The sequence below is a fragment of the Marmota monax genome, unplaced genomic scaffold (genome assembly GCF_021218885.2).
Source record: "Marmota monax isolate L192 unplaced genomic scaffold, Marmota_monax_Labrador192_F-V1.1 WCK01_AAM20220418_F8-fsc00133, whole genome shotgun sequence".
NCBI lineage: Eukaryota > Metazoa > Chordata > Mammalia > Rodentia > Sciuridae > Marmota > Marmota monax.
The window spans coordinates 1,577,181-1,604,080 of NW_026694821.1; the positions used below are offsets into that span (position 1 = coordinate 1,577,181).

General features: G+C 41.8%; 1 protein-coding gene across 5 annotated transcripts in view; it reads left to right on the forward strand.

Moving 5' to 3' along the window:
* Creb5 (cAMP responsive element binding protein 5) overlaps positions 1–26,900 on the forward strand; it is a 402,319-nt gene that overhangs the window by 296,189 nt on the left and 79,230 nt on the right. For all 5 annotated transcript variants that reach the window (XM_058573158.1, XM_046426059.2, XM_058573160.1 and 2 more), the window contains one exon: positions 4,027–4,137. In XM_058573158.1, coding sequence (XP_058429141.1) covers positions 4,027–4,137 — 111 coding nt within the window. The remainder of the gene's footprint in view (positions 1–4,026; positions 4,138–26,900) is intronic.

Sequence of the window (26,900 nt, forward strand, 5' to 3'; positions counted from 1 at the left end):
GGGGGATACAGAAGGGCTTGTGGATTCAGTTGAGAGCTATTGGCCTGCCCACTACAGATGCCTGGTTGTCCAGGCTAGAAACAGCCACTGTAACCTTGAGCTAGAGGGTGGACAGGTGATGCCAATTGACTTCACCTGCAATGCTCTCCTTAGACTTTTTTTAGATGGTGGAGAACAGCACCTCAGTGCAGTTAGCCCAGATTTTATTCAACTAAACCAATTGTACCGAAGTTTCCATCACACGTTGTCTTCCTTTAGGTTCTGACTTCCTCTTGTCCAAAATTAGTATTCTCTATGCCGTATTCAGAAAAATACTACTACAGACAACTTTCCCCCACCTCAGTTTGGCTAAGCTGTGGACCATTCCTAGGGATAAAGTTAGGACACTTGGGCTGAAAGGGCTCTGAGAAAAGATACCTGGCACCAGTTTCCACATTATCCCATCATACAGCCTGACCTCTTGTTCATACTTTAGGATAGAAGCAAAGATTCAGGTTCATGGTCAAGAGCCAGTATGGACTAAAAGGCAGGGAGGCCACTCCCTCGGGAGTTCTCAAACCCTTGTGCATGATGTGTAGAACTGCCATGACAGTAGGTGTCAGCCAAGAGCAGTGATTCTCGGCTGGGGGTGGTTCTGTCCCCCAGGGGGTATTTGGCAAAAACCGGATATGCTGTTAGTTGTCGGCACTGGACTGGCATGGGGAAGCTGATATAGTGGGTAGACACCACAGATGCTGCTAAGCATCCTATAATACACAGGATACTGCCCACAACAAAGAGTTCCTTGATCCAAAATGTCAGTGTTGAGCTTGAGAAGCCCTGGTCTTGAGTGAAGCAAATGTTACTAATGGAAAATAATGCAATGCCTTTCAGAAGTAGATCCTAAGAGTTCCAGGCCCTAGAAATCCAGACTTTTCTTCCTTAGTGTCCTGTCACCAGCTCCTCTGCTATAACTTGGATCTTTTCCCAAAGATCACGCTCTGGGAAACCACAATTCCCTGGGCTTAAATCTGCAGACTGTGTCTTTAGGTGAAGGTGAGATTCATACCTGATTTGTAATGCCTGCTGCCAGGATGCACATTTCACGAAACATAGGTCAGAAGGAAAATGATGTCATCATTTATTCATTCCACAAACTTCTGTTAAGCACCTTTTGTATGCAAGCACAGTGCTAGATGATGGAGATTAAGAAGACCAGGGCAGGTTTTGCCTTCAAGGATTTCAGAGGGTGTAATTTCTTGTCTTGAAAGTCAAATGCATTAATAATTTGGGAACATGAACTTTACATTTACTATTACAAAAGCTCAGTGACATATATACAGTCTAGCTTTTATTTTCCAGTGTGTGAAGAGGGGAAAATTCTTTATTTGGGAGTTATTGTGGTGCTGGGGATTGAACCCAGGGCCTTGCACATGCGAAGCAAGCACTATGCCACTGAGCAGCACCCCTGAGTCCCTGCCTGGATGTTTACCAGCAGTGCTGAATATTACCCATTATTGAACAAACTTGTTCCATCTCCTGGCCTCTTAATTCCAGGCAACTTTTTAAAGTTGAGCTCACAGTGCAGATGGGGCCTTGTCCTTACTTCGAGGAGGCGCTTTGCCCACGCTGTATGTCTATGTGACAATCGTCAGTAAGATGGAAAATGCAATATTTTTTAATAGATAGAAAAATGAAGCCAGTTTGAAACCAGTATATGATGAGTCATGGAGTAGAAATAGTCATAGATGAAAACTTTTCCCAAAAATGGAAGGCTTGCTGACTCTGGATTCAGAAGCCACAAGCAGACTGCTCTCCGCTCTTGGTACAGCTGGTAGTTTAGAAGACACTGGACAAACATCTTATAAAAGATCCTTCTTTGGAAAATTGAAGAGAAAAAGCTCATTTGGACTTGGGTTTCCCTCTCAAAGAGGAAGAAGGGGTCAAATGCTATTCTGACTCTCCCATTTCCAGCCTCTGAGAGTGAGGATTATAAGTAGTATGTATTTTTCCCACTTGTTTTATTGGTGCATTATGGTTATACATACTGATAGGATTTGTAGTAATACAAATTTGTATTAATGTAGCAATACATTTTGGGAGGCAATTAAACTCTTGACTTCTTTATGACTTACCCACTAGAGTACATGAATGTATCTAATGGCACTGAACTTGATGAACTTCATGGCACTTACCACTGGTTAAAATGGTACATTTTATGTTAAATGTATTTTACAATTTTTTAAAAAGTGATTGAAAGATTAGACTTTTAGGCTGCCCAGAGATTTAGGAGATACATGGAGTGAATGTTTTATTTTTACTGAATTGATAAGGCTCAAAAAGTTTTACTGAAATACTCGGGAATACATGGAAAATTTGCTTTTACTAGCTCCTCTTGAAAGTTTCCTGTATCCACACCTTGCAGGATAACTGATCAGCTTATTGGCTAAAATCAGGCTAAGCACCCACCTGTCAGGAGAGAGCTTTTCGCTAACACTTTTACTAATTCAAAGACTAATGTCATAATTGTACCCAACCCCTGGAGTAGACACAAAAGGAATCACAGTGGCAGAATCTCGGCAAGAGAAGACCCCTTGACTAAGCACGGTCATTTAGTTCAGTGATCACACTCAAGCTTCCCTCTAATTGGTGGGATTTCCATGCTCCATCCTTTGAACCTCCACTGATTAGAAACACCCATATTTTCCAACACTTCCCAGGTTAACTTAGAGTGAATACCTGGCTCCCCAAATTTTCAGCTATTGTTTTTATGTTCACCCTTTGGTAATTATATTGAAGAATTGGTTTTCCCTCTAAAGAAAGTCTAGTTATTTTCTGGGTGGTATTAATAATAAATGTACTTGCTTTAGCTTATTCTGTGAAGTGTTCATTTTCTACCAAACAGAAAATATTATTAATCAGTTCTTCCTTGACTCAAATAAAAATTTTGCTGTAGAAGTTGAGCAATCCCTGATCTGAAAATTCAAAACCTAAAACTTGGTTGTGCCAACATGATGCCACCATTGAAAAATCCCACATCTGCCCCCATGTGATGGTGGTAGTCAAATGTGGGAGTGTTCAACATACTATATACAATTACCTTCAGCCTATGCATATATGGGGTATATGAAACATAAATGAGTTTCATGTTTGGACTTGGGTCCTATCCCAGCATATCTCATTATCATATGCAAATATTTGAAAAATCTGAAAATATCCTAAATCTGAAACACTTCTGGTCCCAGGCACATTGGATAAGGGACACTTACCTTGCATTTACTTCTTAATAGGCATACCCTGAAGACAAAAATAACATAACCCAGCTCAGGTATTTGGATGATGTTGATTCTGAAGGGACAGAAGGCCAGAGGAGGATACTGCGGGAGCAGTCATTCATATGTAATCCAAACCCTGAAGCTACCTAAGGCTCAGTTCTTCAGTGAGGCATTGACCAAGTTAAGAAGGAAAAGATACACCCAGGCAGTGGCTTAAACACTCCTGCTGCCTTATTTCAACTGTATTTATGAAATGGAGCAACAGGAAGACCCAGTGCATTGGGAAATGTGGCTTTTAAGATTGTTTATTTTTCCTTATTCCCCCAAAGATTCATGTTTACTATATAAAATTTATAGGGGAATATATCAAAGATATCCTGAGATACCACTTGGTATATTATATATCCTTTTAGCATTTTTCTATGCATATATTATTTCTTACAGCCATAAAAATTAGCATAATTAGTGGTACTTGGAATGGGTGCAAAAGTGGAAATATTCAGTGATTTTGTTTGGAAATCATCTTTCATGACATCACAGTTCTCTTTGCATGGGGAATCTTCCTAGGTGGCACAGCTTTGAGTGATTCCTTGATGTCCTTAGTTCAGCTCAAGGCTCAGGAGTGCATTGCTCACCATGTACCAAGCCTGTGGGTTTCTGGGGCTTCTTCAAAGAAATGCTAAAGGATCTGCTTGAAAGGGAAGTGGCATCTTAGTCTATGCCTTGACTGTCTTTCTCAGACTTCTAATTCTGTTGCTTTCCTTTCTCTTAGATGGAGAGACAAATGTCAGTGAACTCCAGCATCATGGGGATGCAAGGTCCAAATCTCAGTAACCCCTGTGCTTCTCCCCAAGTCCAGCCAATGCATTCAGAAGCCAAAATGGTAAATAACTGCTATAATCATCCTTTTATTACTTCATGAATTTTTCTTCTGATTTTTACTCTGACACCCAAATGTTAGTTAAGCCAGGTAGAAGGCTTCCTTTCCCCTCCACCGCCCCCCATATTGCTCTTTCTCTGGAAAGGCAGAGTTTAGAGATTGGCTCCCTTTGAAGATATTTGTTACAGACCCTTGGCATCAGATAAGCATGTCCCAAGTGTTACATTGGCGCTGGTGTTAATGAAAGGGACAATTGAGGTTTGGGGAGATCCATAGAAGCTGGGGTGGGATTTACTCATTATGTGAAATAATCCAAAGTTCTAAGTCCTTCTTCAAGGTAATTACAGCTTCAGTGAACTTTTTTGGTCCAAATGTCATTAACACAGACCTTTAATTCATAAGTACACACTGTTATGGAAATGCTTTGTGGTTTTTTTGTTATAGTTGTCAGATGTGGTATTGATTTGAAAGGATGAGAGGCTTCATTTCCTTGCAACCTGTACTAAAAAGCGTGACTTCAGGTGACAAGGTTCAGTGACTTTTAACGTGATATTTGTGTGCGCTGAGGTCATTCTTTCCAATCTCAGTGATAGATTTATGCATCTATATTCCACTAAAGATTGATAAAGCCATGCCCCTCTCTCTCTGCAATACAAAGTAAACTTGCTGGTACTATTTAGAGAAGTTATTTAAAATAAGTCATTCAGTGTTTGCTTAGTTAAATTCTAACACCAAAATTAGTCAAGTATCAAGTGACTGTAAAATACAGCCCAGCAGATTTTTTAGTGTCTGATATTGTATAAGGAAGGCATTTGCTAGAACTTTGAGGTTTATCTGGTCTGCTGACTGCACTGGAGACTGTGCGTGTTGGTTGGTGTGAGGAGGTTATGGACAGCTCTGAAAGCTAGCCATCACCTCCCACACGGGGTGGAGCCAGCCCCAGGGACTTCCTTTTCAATGTCAGCAAGTTTTTTTTGAAGCCCATTTTGGTCACTTTCGCTTAGAAACTTCACTCATCTGATGTGCAGTTTCTTGACCCGAGAAATCAACTGAACTCCCAGTGTTGGCTACTTTGGGCAAATAAAATCTGTGGTCAAGAGACCTCTCTTTACTGTGCCACAGCCCCCGTGACGTGCCAAATGGCACCAGCCTTGCAGCAAAGCTCGTTAAATCTTTTTGGATTCGGCAAATATTTTTTCAACTCAAACCCTTTCAGAGCCAAACCAAATACTTGCTGGCGGAATAAAGTTCAAACTGGCATCTGTTTTGGAGACCAAAGTAATGCCATTTACCTTCTTTTTTTTTTTTTAAAGGAAAATAAAAAATGAACTGTGAAGGTACTTAAGAAAAAAACAAAATTAATTTCTTCATTTGCAAATGAATAGTGTTGTGGTTCTGGGTCTGAGACAGTATGCCCCCATCTGGATGGTTCTGGAATCTTCTTATTCCTTCAGGGTCTGTCTTCCTTTTGAGGGATTTTCTAGACAAACTTTAGATGGATTCTAAGTTCCAATTCCAAACAGATTTCTCTGCTAATTGATTTTTCACTGGATTTTATACCACCACTTGACTATCACCCTGCCTCTCCAATTGTTAGCAAAGAAGGAATATGCCCCCCAAAATAGTACAGATTAAGAATCATTTACATGCTTGCAAGAAATCATATAATAGGGCAAATTAATGGTGAATAATGTTGCTGGAAACAAAAGAGAATTGGTCTGTACTTATAAAAATAGTGTTAGTCCACAAACCTTTGCTGAGTTGGATTCACTGAGCAAGCACACCACTCTGCTGATTCATGTTCTAAGTGAACAAATATTTCCAGGCCCATGAGGTCGGGGCTAATGAACTCGACCATGGATATGGGGCCCAGGGAGCACAGCTATTCTTTCTGCCTCCAACTCCCACCCCTACTACCCCTATTATTGCCAATACATTAATCCAAAGGGGGAAATGGTAGTATTGCCCCCTTATGTTTAGAAGAATAGCATTTACTTAGTTATGCGCAAAAGAGTCAAGTAAGTGAATTATAAAATGTCATTCAGCATTTCTGATATTATTCTGCCTGTTTTATTCACTGGAGAAACCGGTCATTGCCATCAGCTAACCACATGGTATTTTCTAGCAGCTTTGGGGCTGATCAGATGAAAATGTTTTATGAAATCCAAAGTAGTGAGGGGGAAAAAAAAAATCTTCCTCGATTTTAATGTCAGCCAGAGCCTCTCCAGGTTTCTCTGAACGATGGGCTTTGTTTTTCTATGCCTAATTTTCTTCCTGTGTAAGACTGGAATGGATTCCAGATTTCAACTGAGAGTCTTGTTTCACTGTTTTCAAGGACTTTTCCTTAGGTCACACATGGGCTATTGTGATGAATGCACTCGGCAGGGTGTGTTCTCAGAGCACACAAGTAACCAGAGAGCTAAAGGGAGGTGTTGCCCACACAGTGCCACCGCAGGCTTTCTCTCCTGGGGACAGTGTCAGAGGGTTCATTGCAAACTCCCTATTGCCCCAGACAAAAGACATCACCCCAAATCTCTGGTGAAACGTGGAGGTCTGGGAGGTGGACAAAAGCTTAAGACAGGTTCGCTTTCAAAGCACAACTTTGTTAGAGGCCATCTGACTAAGGGCTTTCCCATCGGAATGCATCTGTTTTCCTTGCAGAACCTCAATTATTTCTGTTGCAGGAGAGAGCAAAATGGGTATTCTTAACAACCTCTCAAGTGTGTCAATCTGGGGCATCCTAAATCAGGAAGCACACGTGCCGATCTTTGGATCTAATGTACATTAGTATCAATGAACTGTCCAATCGACGGTTATCATCATTCTGACTGATTATGTTTTAGTTTTATGGCTTGTTCCTTTTCTGCAGAATTAGGCCAGTGGGCATATGGCTTCACAATTATACAAGTGCATCTGCGCATACTAGGTTTCCTTGGGGCAGAGCAGACTCAAAGCCCTGAGAGACTTCCATCTTTCTGACTACCCCCAATCGGTTCTTCTTTCCAGATTCTTGGGTTCTGGGTGTTTAGGTAGAAATGGGGTCGGCTAGGAAGAAATACACTGGATACCTAGTGGACATTTTTAACATTCAAAGGGGAAAGGGAGGGAAGAAAGGGCATAAGCAGAGAGAAATGGGAAAGGGGAGGGAGGAGAAGTCGGAGGGTGGGGGAAGTGTGAATCACAGTGGGACAGGTTTCCAGTCTCTGCAGTGTTCAGGAGGCTCTGGATTGAAGGAACTCGGCATCCAGAGTCACGCAGATGTGTGTTCATTTCTTTTGGGGGGAATTGAGCCAATTTTATCTCACTTTTGTTTAATGAAATTGAAAGAAATTTGTTTTAAAGAAATTGATAATAAGTTTAGTAGCCAAATAAGCAGTAAGGGGTTAGGGGATTCATCCATATACGTGTCTCACTAAGAATGAGGTGACCACTATTCTAGAAACTGATTAGAAGAAGTGATGGCATATAAATGGCTGTTCTCTGGGGGCTTTGGAGGCCTATCCACATCATAGCTTCAGTTTGGAAGGGGTTAGTAAAGGCTAGAGAGTATTGATATGAGGAAGAAGGTATTTTGGGCTGTGACCTAATTTTGTCCTCGATAGCACCATGAAAAAGCATCGTCCCCACTTTATAGCTGAGACTGCTGAGGCTCTGAGAGGTTAAAAACTGGCTAAATGAAACATCACTTGGCACAGGCTGATCTCACTTGTGATCAAAGCTCTTTGATCATTACATTGATTCTTTGGATTAAAAATATCACAGTATTAAGCTGTCAGTAACTTTCAGATTAAATCAAATATAAATCAAGTTTATTTATATTTACATATAAAAGATGGCAAGGATAATTCAGCCTCCGGATCACCTGGAGAAGATGCAGAGTGGTTGGTGGTGTGGAGCTTCTCCCTGGTTTAACCAATGCTCTGTAGACACAAACTAACCCAGCTCCACTGCCTCTTCACCCAAACACATTTTTGTCTTGTCTATTCTCATTCTCCATGTCCGTCTCTCTCAGTTGCTTTCCTTCAACATCTAGGTTCCTTGAAATGTAAAAGGTCCCATGCATGAGGTCTGAATTCAATCAAGTCCAGTTGAAATAATGGGAGGGGACCAAACCTCACTAAGGAGAAAGGGTGGGATGGAGTGGGCAGGGACAAAGGTGGGGATGAGAAGGAAAGGATAAAACCAGATAAATTCCAAGCCAAGTACGCAGCCTATAAAGAGGAGCTGACTACATTTGATTTCTTTGAAAGAGACTGGCAAACAGCAGCCATCCTATTTTTTTCCCCCTTGAGAGAAAAGCAATATGAGTGTGCCTTAGAAAATAGAAGTTCTATTATCGCTGCCCTCGTATGAATTGAGAGAGGCTGTCAACACCTCGAGCTGTTTCTTCCATGGTGATGATCTGTCCATGCTTTATTTTGGTCATTGATTGTCAATACCTTGTCTGTAGTTGAGTTTATGGTTAATTGAATAAATACCTAAGTATATGCATTAATGAATGAATGGAAGAAAAAGACTGTCTAGTCAAGGCCTTTCAGAAATAGAGGGTAATTAGAAAAGGCCTTGTCTGAACCCCTCTTTTCATAGGGGAGGACCCCAAGGCCCACTAAAGACTAAGAGGGATCCCTCCATCATTTAAGAACAAAGCTAGCCAACAAGCTCTAGCCTTCCCGTTTCTACCCAAGGACTGTGCCTTTTCGGTCAGCTCTACTGATAAATCACTAACAGTGCTGCTGTTGGCTCCTGGTTTCCTCCCCACACACTGGCAGACAAGAACTATGGCAGTATAATGAGCCATCCGTGGTTAAATATCCACTTTGTTTTGAATGTCAACCTGGGTGTGTTTGTGTTTGCCTTTTCCCTCCCTAATTATCGGGCTGGATGACTGTTTGCCTACGAGTGCCCCTTGGCCACCCACTGTCCAACAGATAAATCACAGAGAAGCCTGACTCCATGTGGAGCTGCCTAGAAAGTCTATGCACCTGAAGAAACAGTCTCCAGGTAACATCTCTCGGGCAGTTCTGAGAAATGCAGTTCTTCGTTTTACCTATTTGCCTTAATCTTTCCCAGCTTCGTTTCCTAAAAGTTTAGGAATAGAGGGCCCTGAATGAGCAGGCTGTCTGCTTGGAGCTCTGCAGCCAGGCAGGAAGAGCTGTTGGCTTTAAGGAAGTGCTCATTAACTTTTGAATCAAGCCAGAGGACCTGTGTCCTGCAGCTAGCAATCAGAACACAATGATGGTCTGAACTAAAGTGACCACTGGTTTTTTTTTTTCAGAATCATCCTGCTTCACAGCTTGAAAACCATTGTTTGACGGGTAGACCAGTAGGAATTATGTAAGATCCGTGACAAAAAACAACAACGACCTGTGCTCTCATTTAATAATATACAATTTGCCTTCTTAAGGTAGAAAACAGTGATTGCCAACTTAAGCTAGCACTTATGTATGTGGCAAGAACCATATCAAGCATGTTGGCCATGTGTTCTCATTTAGTCCTGATAATAGTCTGATAACGGAGATACTGTTCATCTCACTTTCCAAAGGATACGCTGAGGTGTTGGGTGATTTCTGGAAACACACATAGCTGGTGAAATTTGGTGCTGGTATGTGAACCCAGGCATTGGGCCTTTGGTCCTGGTCCTTAATCATGTTTTGATTAAGTAGCAGGGATGATCATCCTATGAATTTATATTAGTAAAGGGCTTTGTAAATTCCCGTATACACTGTCTCATTGGAGCCTCATAGCAACCCTGGAGGATCAGCAGGAAAATATTACTAATCCTCATTTTAAAGGCACAGAAAATTTAAGTGACGTTTCCAGAATCACACAATAGTATATCACCATCACCGGGCCTTGAGCTCTGTTCTTCTTTGATTTTTGTCCTGTTTCCACTATGTCAGGTCATCCCTGGTGTCCCTGTGGCAGCTAATTCTGAAGAAAAGCAGACCTTTGTAAAGGTTAGTGTTATCAAGTAAGACAGGCCACTTTTTAGTTTGTGCCTATTAAATTCTGTAAGCCTCATTGAGTAAAACCTGAAGAGAAGTCTTCTCCATAGTCCCGAATGGCCAAGTGCTAAATTTGAGTTTAGCTCTTGTCACTAAAGAAGAAAAGCTACACGTTGAGAACTAATAGAAGCCCTAGCTCCATTCTGTCGGCTAAAAGTGTGACCTCTCACCTGCCATTGCCAGTTTCCCCAATTTACCTATAAAAAATTTCATGTGGGAATATATTTGTCACCTCTTTAATAAAACATAATAAAATAGTAAAACATAATAATAAAACATAAATAATCAGATTATGAAATCACTGATGGGCGCTAGCAACTATTTATTTATGTCCCCCAGAACAGACTATGTTCCTATAAGAAATTATATTCCATGTGCCAGTCAGAACCCAAACATGTGAGATGATCCATTTGATTATATCTTTCTTAGAAACAAGAATTTAAAAATTATCAACTGTCTATCAATCACCAAATTTCAAAGCAGAGAAGGGTTTTGGAGATTATTTTAGCAAAATCCTTTCCTTTGAGAAACAAAGACCCGAACTCCTCTAAGATCACAAGCTGTTAGTAGAAGGGAATTAGAACCGAGATTCCTGATTGTCAAGTTCATTGAACTTCCCTCTCCAAGTGCTAGTCAGGAGTGGACAGGGAAAGCCTTCTGCTGACCACCCTGAGTGTGCTTTCTAAGAGGACTGTCCCTGAAACAAATTCTGCAGAATTCGATTAGTGGAGCAAAGTACTTGGTAGAGACAGAGGGTCAGACAGCTTGTCCCTTACATGTCAACTGGGAATCGAAGGGAACCATCAGGTTGCCCCAAGGAATGGGCTCAATTCTCTGGTTGATCCTGGGGCTTGGTGGTCATGACAGCCAAACACAAAGCTGTTCTCATTTGCCAGTCAGCGTTTCATTTCTTGGCGTTGCATGAAAATTACCTTGATTTTTGCCCAACATCGACCAACATAATAGCTCCACATCACGTCACTACTTTTTCTTCAGGCTCCCACAGCTCTGTGCTGTCCTGGATGTGGAGTGCCGAGGGAGCCCTCTGCTTACACAAGCACTAAAGGTTATTGAACTAGATCTCAGTCTGATCAGATATCTTCTCAGGGCTCTCCCTTCTCCACCCTCACAGCTGGTTCCTCCTGCACACGCTCAGACATTCTCCCAGGACTCATTGTCTTCCCAGTTTTATTTCTTTCTCTTTCTGCCAGTATCCACCCTGTTTGGGTCACCATGGTAATAGGTGAAATACAATCCCAATATTTGCTCACTGCCTCTGTCATCCAGCCCAGCACGCGCATTGCTGGGTCTTGTTTTTGTGTTTGTTTAATGTTCCCAAGCCTGAGGTCAGACGCATCTGGGCAAGGAAACTGCACAGGGTCTGGTTCAGAACATCCTCTCTCAACGTTTTCAGCGCGTCTTCCCCGTGTATGTGTGTACGTGTGTGCACACGTGTGTCCCTGTCTGTTTTGGAACACTGTGGGAATAAGTTCATCTTGTGTCAGAAAAGCCAGGGGGAGAAAAGGAAATTTAACAAATCTTGTTACAGGGAAGCTCTGCTCTGCAGAGATGTATTTTGGTCTTTTTCTTGGAATGTACGTACACTTCCCAAGATTTTTGCCAGCACAACTAATAATGAAAGTTTGCTTTACACTTTGAGATGATGGTTCTGCCTTGACTTGGTTTTCTATGTGGTAAGTACAGAAGATCTGTCAGAAAATTCAGGCTTTGAGGGGGTTGGAAGCTGTGGTATTGGGGTAGATAGGAGGCAAAGTTTTCTTAAAGGTTTGGTGTTTTATTTTCATAAAAAACAAAAGGGATAATCCAATCTTCTAGTCTAAAAATAACAGAGAGTATATATTTTTTCTCTGTTGGTATCCTTTCAAAATTCTCTTTCTATCCTGTTAGTTTGAGAAGCTAGCTGGAGAGTATTGTATGATTGTTTTATTTGCCTTAGTATGAATTAGAGGAATTGCTAGGTTCTCAGAATAGTTAAGTCCCAACAATAAAGGCACACACTCTGGATAGTTGTACTTCGAAACTACATGCACAGTCACCAGAGAAGAAGGTGTGTTCAAGGAGAACGAGATCTCCATCCAACTGTGGTCTTGTGTTCCAGAGATTAAAGGTGCAACCAGGCAAGTCAGTAACCTGATTTCAACCCAGGACCAGGATCTGAGGTGTAAGGAGCACACTTGGGTAGAATTTCAGAGTTGGCCAAGGGTTTCACTGGCAACCTTTTCTGGAACATCCTTCTCCCTTTGGACACTCTGTGTAGGACTGCATAGCACCTGTGTTTCCATAGCACGTGAGCTTCAGTCTGGTTCCTCTCCCTTGCAGCCCCTTCTCCACTCAGTTCTACCTCTCAATATCACTCACCTAAGCCATCTCCTCCCCAGGCTTCTTGCTCTGTCTGACTGCCTTGCTCATCCTTTCCCACCTCTCTGCTTACAGTTCCTTTGACCTCTGCAAACTCCATCACTCCTTTTGTCAAGACTCAGCTCAAATGCATTCTCCCTGGGAAGTCTTTCCATCTCCCCCAGGTAGACAGAGCCAGGGTGGACTCCACTTGATCTCTGTGTCTCTTCCCCATGGAGTTTCGTTGTTTGTGTGCCTGTCTGCAAACTCCCTGAGAGCAGAGGCCAGCGCCACACCCCCAGATCAGCAACTCTCCTGAACAGGCTAGGTGCCTCCCAAAATGTTGATAGAATCAAACAGTCTAATATACTAGTTTAGATGGAGGTGTTGTGATGATTTAAGATGTCATCCCACATTATGGCTATTCATGTTTTCAAAGTTTCAGGAGAAGGTAGGAGTTTAACTCATATGATTGATTTCTGCAAGGTAGAATTTCAGGATCCATAATAAGTGGATGGTAGAGAGATGTTTGAGCAGGTGCAAATCCTTCCTATAATTTCCCAAATCCCTATATTGGTACCTGGGGGTCCTGCCAGCTACGGTCAAGTGCAGCTCTGCTGAGAAGTTCTGCATGAGACCACTGGGCACCCTCTGAAGGTGAGGTGGCCTTATATCAAATACTTGGACATTTTGGTATTAATCCAAGACTTTTAAAAAATGCATGCATTCATGGATTCCAGTGTAGTTTCAGTCATAATTAGTACAAGGTGGCAATCTTTTGAGGATATGTTAAAATATTTTTTTAAAATTTTTTCCTCACTTATATGTGCAATATATAAAAATTGTGTTCACAGTGAAGTTTATATCCTGCATTTAAATTTTTTCATACCATATGCATTTTTCCTATCATTGAACATCTATTGAAAACATTTTAATAATTATGTAATTTTTCCTATAGATACCACATAACGAGTTAATTATTACATTATTTTTAATTCTGGATATTTGAGTATTCTCTCTAGAAATACTCCTTAGATTATAAAAGTATAATAAACAAAAAACTGATCTGAAATTATCTATTTACACCTTTAGTTATTTCCTAGGATAGAGTCCCTGAAAGGATTGACAGGCCAAAGGGAATAAACATTTTTAAAGACTATATATGCTATCAAAGTTCTTAAAAATTATACTTTTATTCCTTCCTGAAATATGAGATGTCCATCTTATAGCAGTTTTCAGAAGTATTAAGCATTATTATTTATTAGCAAAATCTCCACCAGTTTTTTTTCATTTTGTACTGATATCATGGGTAATGTTGGATAGCATTTTCTGTATTTGTTCAATGAATTTTCTTTGCTAAGTCTGTGTACTATATACTGTACCCTTTTTTTTCTCTCTCTCTCTCTCTCCTTTTTGTTTTGCTTTAAGTGGTGTGGGAAGGGTTTAAATCCAGGTCCTTGCAATGTGCCGAGCAACTGTTCTATCATTTACCTACACCTCAGTCCCTTCCTCTGTACTTCAAAGCAATTTTTCCTCTTTTTAGCTCATTTCATTGATTGAGTGATTGATTGTTACTGGATCTTTCTATGTTGCCCTAGCTGATCTCAAACTCCTGGGCTGAAGTGATGCTCCCACCTCAGTCTCCTGAGCAGCTAGGGCAAATTTCCTTACTTGGGGCAAATACTAGAATCCAGGAAAGTAATGACAGAGCAGGCTGTACTCCTATGACGGCGTTGTTCAAATTCTTATCAATTAATCAGTTTTCCTATTTTATTATATTAATTATAAATTTATGCTCTAAAAGTACATGCATAAAAATATGTTTTAATAGTGTGTTTTTGTTTATTTGTTTGTTTTGTGAAGTTTTTTGTTTGTTTTACATCACACTTTTGCTTAGAGCAGTGTTTTATTATTTTTTTTCCTAAACTCCTTAAGCTTTCTGATTTTTATAATTATTAAACTACTTATTGCAAAAGTATTGACTTCCAGTGAGTGTGTCTCTTCCACATTTTCTATTTTTATCTAGCCAGGACTCTCTTTGTTTAAATATTTACTAAAGTATTGCCAATAAAGCAAGATATGTGTTTATATCATTCATAATGACCTGAAGTAGGATTATATGGATCCTGCTTTTATCCCATTTATGACAAATCAGCCTCTGACCATTTTCATTTCATAGTCACCATGTAAGTATATGAATTTAGAATGGCTGAACTTTATCATCATTCCTGGATGGTTAAATGTTGCCAAATCCGTTCTCAAGCAAGAAAGGTAAACAGGAAATCTCAGTGGTTTAAGTCCTTGGGGTGATATTAATTATTATTTTAAAGTTGAGTAAGTCCTCTGTTAACCAGACTGTAACCTCCTTACTGGTGTCTGGCTCCCTAAAGAGAAGGATCTAAATACATGGCACATAGTTGGCACAAAATGTCTATTTGTCAAATGAATGAAAGAGGAACTAATTATATAGTATAAAACTGCATTGGGTGCAGATTGTGAACCATCTTAGTGTACGCCTTCCATGTGGTAAAGGTGCAGTAAGGAATTACACAGAAAGCACTTAGACTGTGCACTTACACGTCTTATCTCCCTGAGGTAGCTCTCCTCATCTTTCCAAGCAGATGAACTAAGGTGCAGAGGATAACTGAGATAACTCAGCCAGCAAGTGATATACCAAGGATTAAACCCAGTCCTGGCTTTTGAGACCTCATTCTTTTTTTTATTTGTTCTTTTTATATATGCATGACAAGTAGAGTGCATACTGACATGTGTAATGGAGTATAACTTATTCTAATTAGTGAAGGGAACGCGAGGAACAAGAGATGGGTGAGAAATGAAAGAAACCAGACAGAGATACACATGAGAGTTTAATTTGTCAGCTTTGACAAATAAAGGCCATTTCTCTATAGGAGAGAGAGGCAAAATAGGCTTGACTTTTATTGGGGAGGCTCAGAAATTAGAGCCAGGTAGGTCCTAATGTGGGTGGTTAAAGGTTGGGTTGGTCTGAGGGAGTGGTGAACCTTTCTCAGAAATGCCCTTGGGCAGGAAAGTGAAACTTTTTCCTTAAAATGGCAGCTATCACTTAAGATGGCAATCCAATTGCTAAGCAAGGCCCTTATGGTTTTTTTATTGGACCCCTTAGGGAACGGGACTAGGTCAATCTTCTATAACTGCTTCCTGCTGAGAAGGGGCAGTGTTTGAATCCCTCATTAGAAGGATGTCATTGGAATGATGACAGAGGTTGAGTGGTGGTAGAATGCTGACCCCGATGCCCCATTTTTTGGTGAGGGATTGGTATTCCTATAGCAAAAGCTAGTTTATAGTTTGATTAGAGATTTTTTGGATTTGGTCTTGAACCACTCTAATGATATGGGGGGCAAGCATTAACAGAAGGCTATGACAAGGAGAGGGGTCAGGAAAGGAAGTGCCCACTGGAGAAGGGTGTTACTTAGCTGCCATCCTTCAGTAGAGGAGAGCCGTTGTTTCCAATGTTCAAGGTCCTGTTAGAGTTGTTGTCCTTTATTATATTAGATGGACATAAATGTAGCATCCCCCCTGTAGGTACAAAGTCCACCTTTTTTGGCTGTAAAAAGATCAAGGTCCCTTCAATTCTGCAGAACCCCAGCAGCTAAAGAATCAAGCTGGGATTGTATGGTTAGTATGGTTTGAGCAAGTTGCTGTAAGTCTCCTAGAAATTGGAATGGTAATTCCTGGTAATAGTACCCCTGGGAGGCGAGTGCAGAATAAGGGAGGAGGGCAAAAATGAAAAAGGTTCTGCAGTGTCCTCATGGTCCTCAGAGACCGAAGGAAGATTGGAGGTTCTGGTCTTGGAGAAACACAGCTTGAGAGGGCCTGTGGGTGTCACTGTATAAAAGGGCAGAGAAAACTGTTTTAAATGAGAGTTATAAACCCAATATGGGGCCCTCAAGGTGGGCTGCCGAGGGAGTGGTAAGAATGATCCGATTGGGTCCAGTTCATTTTGTGGAGAGTTGAGAAGAGAAAGGGGGGGCCTCTTGGGGGTGGGGTAAAAAATACCAAGTCACCAGGAGACAGAGTGGGAGAAGGGAAGAGGCAGAACTAGGCTTTGCCCAGAACAGCATTACTGTATTGCCAAAGAATGTTCCTAATGTATGCAAGAAGGGGCCAGAAAAGATGAGGATCCGGGGGTAGTGGAGAATCAGAGGGTGGTGAGCTGAGCAGGGAGATAGGCCATCCATATGGAAGCTCAAAAGGGGAGATGTTGTGTGGCTTCTTTGGGAAAGCTTGTGACCTGAGAAGAGCCAAGGGAAGGAGTTTAGTCCAATCTAAATGTAATTCAAGGGATAGTTTAGTGAGAATTTTCTTCAAGGTCCAGTTGATATGTTCCACCTTGCCAGAGGACTGGGGATGGTAGGGGATATGAAAATGCCAGGAGATGCTGAGTGCCTTAGCTACAGACCGTGAAACATGGGAAGGGGAGGCTGAATCAGGGAAGAATGTGTTCAGCAAGGATGTTGGCCATGGTAGGGGCACATTTATTGGTGGTAGGAAACATCTGGACCCGTCCTGAGAAGGTGTCAACAAGTACCAAGAGAAATTTGTACCGCTTGACCAGGGGCATATGGATGAAATCCAGCTGCTGGTCAGAGCAAGAGAGATGTCCTCTTGCCTGGTATAAAGGGAAGGCAGGTGGGCGGAGATTGGAGGTGAGATTGGTTTTTTGGCAGATTTCATAGGAGGCAGAGAGGGTAGAGAGGAATTGTAGGTCCTCTGGAGAGGGTTTAAGGTGGGAAGTGAGAAATTGTTTTAAAGATGTGGTGTTAGGGCGAAAGAGGTTGTGAAGGAAGGTGAGCATCTGTTGAGTGTCAGGTGGGGAAGAGTTCATGGGGGACTAGCAAGGCAGAGGACTGCAGGTGGAGTAGGCTGTTGGAGGCTGGTGGCCCTCACCTCAGAGTCTGCCTTGTTGTTGCCGAGTGTCACAAAGGAGGTGTCTGACGGGATTTACAACGTGAGATTCCAATGGCAGTGGGAAGCTTTGAGGTCTAAAGGAGATCGGAGATAAAGGGGGCATTAGTAATTGAAGTTCCCTTGGTGGTAAGGAATCCGCACTCCTTCCAAATAGCAGAATGGGAGAGGAATATGTGGAAAGCGTATTTAGAGTCAATGTAGACATTGAGGGAGGCTCCCTTTGCCACAGTGAAGGCTCTGATGAGCGCAACAAGTTCATCCTGCTGATTGGATATATTATTGGGGAGGGGAGCCACTTCCATCACCAAGGTCAGAGAAACTATAGCATACACTGCCCAAAGAACTCCCTCCTGAAGGAAGGAGGAGCCATCTGTGAACCCTGTGTATGTTGCCTGGAGCAACGGGCCTTCCTGTATGTGGGAGGGATGGAAGAAGCTCTTCCAGAGTTTCAATGCCTGAATGGGTAAGAGGAGAAGAGGTGGAAGAGTCCTGGAGAGTGGGGAGGAGAGTAGCAGGGTTTAAAGGTGAGCAGGTGTGGAAAGTAAGACTGGGGTCTTCCACCAGGGAAACCTGTAGAGACAAAAGGTGACAGGGGAGTAAGGAATGTAAGCCCTCGTAGGTGAGGAGTTCCTTTAGGTGATGGGGAGTCAAGATTGGGAGTGGGGCCCCAAAGGTGAGTTTCTTTGACTAGAGAGGCTGTGGCCAACGTTCATAGGCGAACAGTAGGGTCAAGACCTTTCGATAGATAAGCCACAGGGCCAAAGGTTGGCCCTAGCATGTGTCTGAGGACCCCTAGAACAAATCCCTGCTTTTCAGCCACATAAAGGTGAAAAGGGCATTTTTGTAAGATCAGGGAGATGGAGAGCAGGGGCCTGGAGGAGGGCCTGCTGGAGCCTGGTGAGGGGCTTTGTAACAGAGTGCAATAGGGGTTCAGAGAGTGGGCCCCAGGCTGCATCATATAGAAGTTTAGCCAATATAGAGTAGTTAGGAATCTAAGCTCTGAGGAATCCTGCCATACCTAGAAAGGAGAGAATTTCTTCCTTAGTAGAGGGTGTTGGTATATTAACAATAAGGCCCTTTCTATCAACTGTAATGGCTTTGTGTGTAGGGGTCAGGGGGAGGCCTAGGTATGTTACCATTGCCTAGGAAAACTATACCTTGGCTGGAGAAACCCTATAGCCACAAGCAGAAAGGAAGTTAAGAAGTTTACTGGTGTCCTGATGACTGACCTCAAAGGAGGGACTGCAAAGAAGGGGATCACCAACATACTGTAGTGCCATAGGCTGAGACGTGTGGATACTAGATCCTTAGCCAAACCTTTCTGAAAATATGAGGGCTGTCTCACAACCCTTGGCCTTCTCGTCTATCTTGTTATATACCTTAAAAACCACTTCCAGAATCTCAGCTTGGGGAGTTAGGGACCTGTCTCGAGGTGCCTTAGTTTGGCCTTAATATTGTCAGCTGAGTGGAGTCATAAGACTCAGGGTCTGTCCGTGTAAAGGCGAAAATGTCTTTGAGAGTCAGAATGGAGGGGATTAGAGAAGAAGCCATCTTTCAACTCTAGTACTGAGAAGTAAGAGGTCCCTGAAGGAATGGTGGAGAGAAGGGTATAGGACTGGTTACTACAGGATGGATTGGGATGACCGCAGAGTTGATGGAAGGGAGGTCTTGGATCAAGTGGTAGGAATCATTAGGCTTTTTTACTGCCAAGATGGGGGTGTTACTAGGAGAATGAGTAAGTCTAAGGAATCCCTTTCACAAGAGGACTCGAATGATAGAGTTTTTGTTGGGAGAGCAGATATTGCAATTGGGCCAGAAAATGGAGGGGGTTTTTGAGACAGATGTGAATGGGTTTGTGGTGTGAGGTGATAGATTGACTTGAGACATCCCAGACATCAGGGTCCACCTCAGAAGAGGGTAATGGGAAGGCACTGGCAGACAGAATAGGAGATGATTCTAAGGTAAGGGAGAGGATCACGGAAACAGCAGGTGAGTCTAGATGGAAGCATATATAAGGGGAGAAGGAAAGTGTAGCCCCCCAACTTTGTGAGGATGTCTCTTCCTAAAAGGGGAACAAGGCACTGTGGAATGAACAAAAAGGAGTGGGTAAAAATTAGAGAGCAAAAGTACAAATAAGGCACTTGTTTGTAAGTGTTGGTAAGGTTTATCCTATACCCTGACAATAGAGGTCATAGAACGAATAGTAGAACACATTGAGGATTGAATATGTAGCCCTGGTGTCTAGGAGAAAGGAAACAGTCCTACCTGAAATACACAGAGTTATCCTGGGTTCCTGAGGAGTGATGGTAACGGTCAGGTGATGGGGATGTGGGCCTCATCAGTCCTCTGTAGCCAATCCTAAGAGTTGGAAAGGGGAACCAGAAGGGCAAGATGGCTGGGGGCCACTATGGACTCAGGGACAGTCAACTGTCCAGTGTCCCTTCAGATGGCATTTAGGACAAGCCCGGAGTATTACAAGGCTTAGGACATATATGAGCCCAGTGCTCTGTCTGACCACATTTAAAACAGAGTCTGGGAGGTCCCGAGGGACCCTTCCACAGGCCAGTGGAACCAGGGATGCTAAGCCCAGACAGATAGCTTGATATTTATGCTTCTGGGCCTTCTCGTCTCTCTTGTTATATACCTTAAAAACCACTTCCAGAATCTCAGCTTGGGGAGTTAGGGACCTGTCTCGAGGCGCCTTAGTTTGGCCTTAATATTGGGGGAACTCTGGGGGAAAAAGTAGGTCATTAGTAGTTGTCTTCAGGGTCCAGATTAATATAATTCAATAAAGCCTTGGTCAGGCGGTCTAAAAATGTTGAAGGGTTTTCATTCTTATCTTGGAAGATTTCCTGGAACCTTTCATAATTTATAGTCTTATGAGCTGCCTTTCTAAATCCTGCCATGAGGCAAGTAATGAATTGGTTTCTACTAGTTACTCCTCTAAGCAAATTATAATCCCAATTGGGGTCCTGATCAGGGACTGCTTCAGTGCCCATCAGATGGGAAGGGGAGGTCTGATGTGCCTCATCAGCGTAATTTCTAGCTTGCTCCCAAACTTGCCTGTGCTTCTCGATCAGGAGGGGGTTAAGACAAGATTATATGGACATTGTGGAAGGTCAAATTATATGCTTAAGTCAGATATTGAAACTCTTTGATATACATGGTGGGATTTGCAGTGTAGAACCCAAGCCGCTTTTCTATCCGTGAAAGATCTGGCAAAGAAAAAGGCACATGAACCTGGATTACACCATCTACCCCAGCCACCTCGTGTAGAGAACACAGAGAAGCAGGTTAGGCAGGGGCAGCTCATGAGCATGTGGCAGGAGGAGAAAAGGGCAGAGGGGCCGTGGGGACAGTTGCTGCGGAGGGTTCATTAGAAAGAGAATTGTGGTGTGGTGAGGGCTCATCTGCTGGGTTGAAGGAGGAGTCCTGGGTAGGATCTTGTATCCCTTTGGAAGCAGGCATAGGGGAGAGGAGAGCTAAGAGGACTTGTGCAGGAGAGCAAGAGTTGCAGAGAGAGGGCTTAGAATGTAGAGAGGAGAAGGCCTGAACATATGATATCTCTTTCCATTTTCCCAAATGCTCACAATAGTTGAAAAGATCCCTGATAATATTGGGATCTAGAGTGTTGTTAAGCGGCCATTTTGAGTCTCTATCTAAAGGATATTGAGGCCAGGTCTGATTGTACAAGCAGATAAGTTTAGGTGCCAGGTGAGAGAAAGAGAGAGACCCTAGGTTAGCCAGGAGGAAGCCTAGGGGACTATGGGAAGGAATGGATGGGAAGCCACCCATGGTAAGATGTAGGGGGTAAGTTTAGAGGTGGGGTATCCCCCAGTCTCTAGTATCACTTAGTTGAGAGGACGATTATGCTCAGGGGTTGACACCACCTCTGGGTAAGCATTGCGGCAGGAACCTGTAATGGCATTTGGGTGCCCAGCTAGGACTACATAGTAGGGGCAGAAACCAGCAGAAGGGGCAGAAGCCCTTAGAGATTAACCCAAGGCTAAGAGGCCTCACCTGGCACAACTCCCCATTATTCTCTATGTTTTTTTTTTTTCAGAACTCAGGACCCAAATAAGAGACCACCTGTAGACGTGGTCAACAGTAGGGATCAGCTGTAGCTGTGAAAGCTGTGGCTGGGGGTATCCCTGACCACACAGTAACCCAGGGAGTGCCGAAGGATCAACAGTCACTTCCCAGGACCCATAGGTCATTTAGGTCGACCAGAGACATGGGTCTTACTTGAAATGTCCAGTAATGGGTGCAGAGAGGGCATTTGGCAGAATGGAGGGCCGGGTCCCACGATGGAATCCCGATCAGACCCAGGGATGCTCAGTGACCTTCCAAGAGGGGAGCTGGCACACCAGGGAACCTGATCCTGGGTTTCAGCACCAAAATGAAGGGAAAGCGAGAAACAAGAGACGGGTAAGTGAGAAATGAAAAGACAAAGACCAGGAAGAGATACACACGAGAATTTATTTGTCAACTCTGACAAATAAAGTCCATCTCTCTATAGGAGAGAGAGGCAAAACAGGCTTGAGTTCTGGGACTTTTATTGGGGAGGCTCAGGAGTCAGAGCTAGGTGGGTCTGATTGCTGGTGGTTAAGGGTTGGATTGGTTTGAGGGAGTGGTGAGCCTCTCTCAGAAAGGCCCTTGAGTGGGAAAGAGAAACTTTTTCCTTAAAATGGCAGCTGTCACTTAAGGTGGCCAAATCCAGATGCTAAACAAGGACCATATAATTAGGGTCCCATTCTTGTGGTTATACATCTCATTCTTGTGGAGTTTCGCTGGCTGGGTTTTCAGATAGATAGATAGATAGATAGATAGATAGATAGATAGATAGATAGATAGATAGATAGATAGATAGAAAAGTTACATCCAATTCATTCTGTCTTTCCTATTTCCATCCCGACTCCCTTCCTTCATTTACCTTTATCTAATCCAATGAACTTCTAATCTTCCTCCCCTGTTCCCAATTGTGTGTTAGCATTCCCATATCAGAGAGAACATTTGGCCTTTGGATTTGGGGGATTGGCTTTTTATTTCACCTAGCATGGTAGTCTCCAGTTCCATCCATTTACCAGCAAATGCCATAATTTCCTTCTTCTTTGTGACTGAGTAATATTCCATTGTGTATATATACCACATTTTCTTTATCCATTTATCTGTTGAAGGGCACCTAGATTGGTTCCATAACTTAGCTATTGTGAATTGAGCTCTGAAACCCCATTCTTGGTAACTCTAGGGAAGATGTGACCCTTCCATTGCAGGATCTCTGCTTTCATAACCTAAAAACAACATGGCCAAGTGGATTTCAGTAGGGGAAGAGCCAAGGAAACGTGGCAATGACTCAGCAAATATTTATTATCAGTGTCAATTATGCAATAGGGCTCTTCCTCTCTCTTTTTTCTTTCTTTTATAACAACAATAATAACTCCTTGACATTCCTGAGAGGTTTTCCTGGCCCTGTCATGAGTCCCCAGGCCCATGCATGTAGGATATCAATTCCCTGCACCCAGGGCAAGGAGTGGAGAACAAACCCACATTGCAGTTGTGACCTTGGATGGAGGGCAGACTGTCTGTCCCCACCAGGAGATGGGTAGCAAATGCAGTTCAGATCTGCACCTCAGCAGTAGTTCAAATTACTATAGGTCATGGAATTTCATGGTTAGTTTTTAACATTTGAAATCTTGTGTGGTAAAAGGAAAATACCAAGTCTGTGTGTCTTTAATAATGTTAATAACAACTGCTAGTTAATATTTTAAGATCTACAGAGTATTTCCATACCTTTCACATAGAGGCTAGTCTTTTTACAGAAATTACTGCCTTCACTGAAATCAAAAGTAAAGTGAGAGTTCTTCCCATTCCTCCTGCTCCTCCTCTTCCTCCTTCTCCTTCCTTTGTTCTTCTCTCTTTGAGAAGAAGGATGAAGCACTGGTTGAAACTAGGAACAGACTGCCTGACTATGCAGATCTTAATGACATGACCTGGTTGCTTATTTGCTCTTTATTTCTCCATCTGTTATTTTGGAGATTAAATGAAGGATGGGAAATTATTTACTACATAGAAATTTCTTCTCTTATTTCTCTTTCCTGCTTCAAAGGATACTTCTCTTTTACTATTAATTACTGGTTTAATTCATGACATTTAAAACATACTTCTCAGAGAGGAGAAAACTAAAATTAAGAGATTAGAGAGAAAATTGAAACTAAGAGATTAAGTAATTCATTTTTGATCTTCAGCAAAGATGTGGTAAAAATTCAGTTCTAGAATTTAACTGCTAGTTTTGACCGATGCATTTAGCTACTGTGTCCATTAAGAGATCTAGATATAGAAATCCATGGGAGTCACACAGCTGTTGCTTTAAATTTATCAATTAATTGAAACACGTGAAAGTAAAAATGACTTTTAAACTTTTTTCAAATAGTTAGACTTATTTTAGAAAACACAGTTCAGCACAGCGTACTTTCAAATTTCAAACACATGTTATTGTTTTATGGCTTGTTAGTTCACAAACACAGGAACATAAAAACATTTTATACCATTAAATATTTAAATGTTAAAATATCAGGGATAAAATTACACAGAAGACCAAAGGCTCACCAAGAAATATATATGAAATTCCATTGCTTAAAATAGGCTTTTGCTATGCTTATTTACTTAAATTATACAAATATTTGGAATATGTCTAGCCCTGAAACTCAACTATATACCCTAAATTGACATGAGAAGTGCCATGCCAACTTGGGCATTTATTTTTTTTCCAAAATACCTAGAATCATTATGAGTTGGAACGAGAGCTTTCCTTATGCTCTGCAAATGGGTTTGGAAGAAATGCTAGTAAAGGAGTTCAAGATCCCAGTCCCTTGGATGGAGGTGGTTATAAAGGTCATTTGCCAACAAGCCCTTTGGAACAACCATACCCATGATAACGGGGTGTGAAAACCTGATTATTTTCAAGTTGGATGAAAGAGTCCATCTGTTGTTCTCACATACCAGCACAGGGTATGTGAGAACATGGGATCCCAGCAAGAAGCTTGCTTATCTCACATCATCATTGCAGTGAACTTTGTCCCCAGGGAATTTTCTTACAGAGCAAGTCTGGACGGAGTCATGGCTTCATGACCCGGGGGATCTACAAGCAAGTAGTTCCTAAATTCCGGTTGAGCATGAGACAGAGTTTATATGAGGAGAGATAAGCTAAAGAGCTGCGTGTGTTCCCTAGACAAGAGATAATTTGTCACATCATCACCATTCATCTTTTAGTTCCCAGTTCACTTTGTTCCAAGAGATCTGTTTTCTAGATTTATTGTAAAGAAATGTCTCTTCCAGTTCACTGAGTGAGGAGTTCTTTCCACTCATTCTTGTACTCAAAAAAATCTTTATTCAACACTTTCAAAATGCCAGCTTATACTCACTTCTTGCAAATACAACTGTGAATAAGATATAACTCAAACCTTTAGGAATTTACACTCCAGTGAGAGAATCAGGTAAATAAATAGATGACTAAGTACATTATGATAATGTTGTGATAAAATCAAGTACAATGTAAGTGGCTCATCCAGCTTCATGTTGATGGCAGTGAATTCTCCCCAGTGTGTCTTCAAAGTGAAGGCTTCTCAGCTGAGCCAATGCCCTGTGCTCTCCAATATAGTAGCCACTTGCCACTTGTGACTATTTAAAATATAAATTCATTAAATTAAAATACAATTTAAATTTCAGATCTCAGTTCCGCTAACCCCATTCCAAGAGCTCAACAGCCACATGTAGCTGGTGGTTACCATATTGGACATCACAGATAAGAACATTGCCATGGTCACTGAACTTTCTATGAGACAGCAATCGTCCAAGCAGATCTGAAGGGTGGGAAGGGCTGGTTTTCCAGAGAAAAGAAACAAAGTGAGTTGAAGCCTGGAGATGCTGGAGGGAAAGAACATGAAAATGTCAGTTTAAAAATTAATTGATAAAATGTATTTTTTTCAAGAGCATTAGTTGGTACAGTCGGTCAAGCTGTGAATTTTACAAAGATGCTCAAGATACAGGCCCAACCTCTAAACAGCTTACACATATTGGCCTCACAAGGTCTGAGTCAAAAATTTACTAATAAAACTATATTCCAGTACAGAGGAGAGACTGATCACTTCAAGCATAAGAAGGAGAATTGGAGGTTTAGGCCATCTTCCGTCTTGGGGAAGCTGCTGCTTGTGATTTGGGTCTTAAAGATCTATTAGGATTCAGATGGGGAGGTCGAGTTAAATACCCTACCTTAGTTAAGAAAACATTAAAGTAAGTTTCACAAAGTTCTTCCACAGAGCTTTGGGGTCCAGCAAGCAGCTGAGAAGCTGAGACCCCCCACACTGGCATATTCATTCTGCTCTTTGTATGATAGGAAGCTTATGCAGTTGTGCCAATTTTACATGGAATTGTCTTTTTTTCTAAATGGTGTTAGTGTGGATTCGTTTAGGAAAGGTGGAACCAGATCTTGTTTGCATCAGGTGGCTGAAGAAAGGATTCGGGGAAGGGGCAGTTTTAAGATTTATGTAAACTGTTGGCCAATATCTAGGTTAGAAGCCAGAAAGGTCTATAAAAGCAGTTTTAATGCATAAATAGGTGAGAGATCTATATAACAATTTAGGGTAGAGAGCTTGAACAGATCCAGGGGAAATGTCAGTAAACGACCATGAACTTATATATATTTTGTTCTCTGAGTTTTTATTCAGATCTCATAATACTCATCTCTGACCATCTATTTATTTCCAAGCAGATTTCTTGGTAGCAGAATCTGTTCAATATCCACTTCCCTCTTCAGTTTGGCATTTTTCCTGTGCTGGGAGTGTTTACAATTGAGGTCTTGCTTATCACAAAAGCCACGTGGCTTTCCATTTCTTGAGTTATGATGTTCCTTGTTTGGACAACACTAGTCACACACACACACACACACAAAACTTTGGAAGGAATTTTTCTAGTCATCCAGGAAGGAAAGGATTCAAGAGAATTAGAAAGGAAGATCTCCTTTAACACAAAAATATGTCAAGTATACCAAGACCCAGGTTGAAAATAGGTCTTTAGAGACTGTGTATAATGATAATCAAAATATGGGCATAAGCAGTTTTCCAGAGCATTACTTAAAATCTCTTTTAAAACAGGGTGAGAGTTTTGCCTTTTCCAGAAGAAAATCCTCCAATGCATGTAACTCTTTGGAAAATAAAAAGGCAGTGGGAAAGATGGCATGAATGTTTTGGGAAAGAGGGGAAATTTTATTTTCTCTTTCCATTGTGACTTGGAATGTCATTTCTACCATTTAGTTAAGTGTAGTTTGATATTTATGCAAGCCAAAGAAACTCAACAGGGCAATGCTGTCTCTGGATCTCATGTTTTAAACTTCTCAGCACCAAGAACACATTATGAACATAGGACCTGGCCACAAAGGGATTTTTCACACTTGTTAAATGA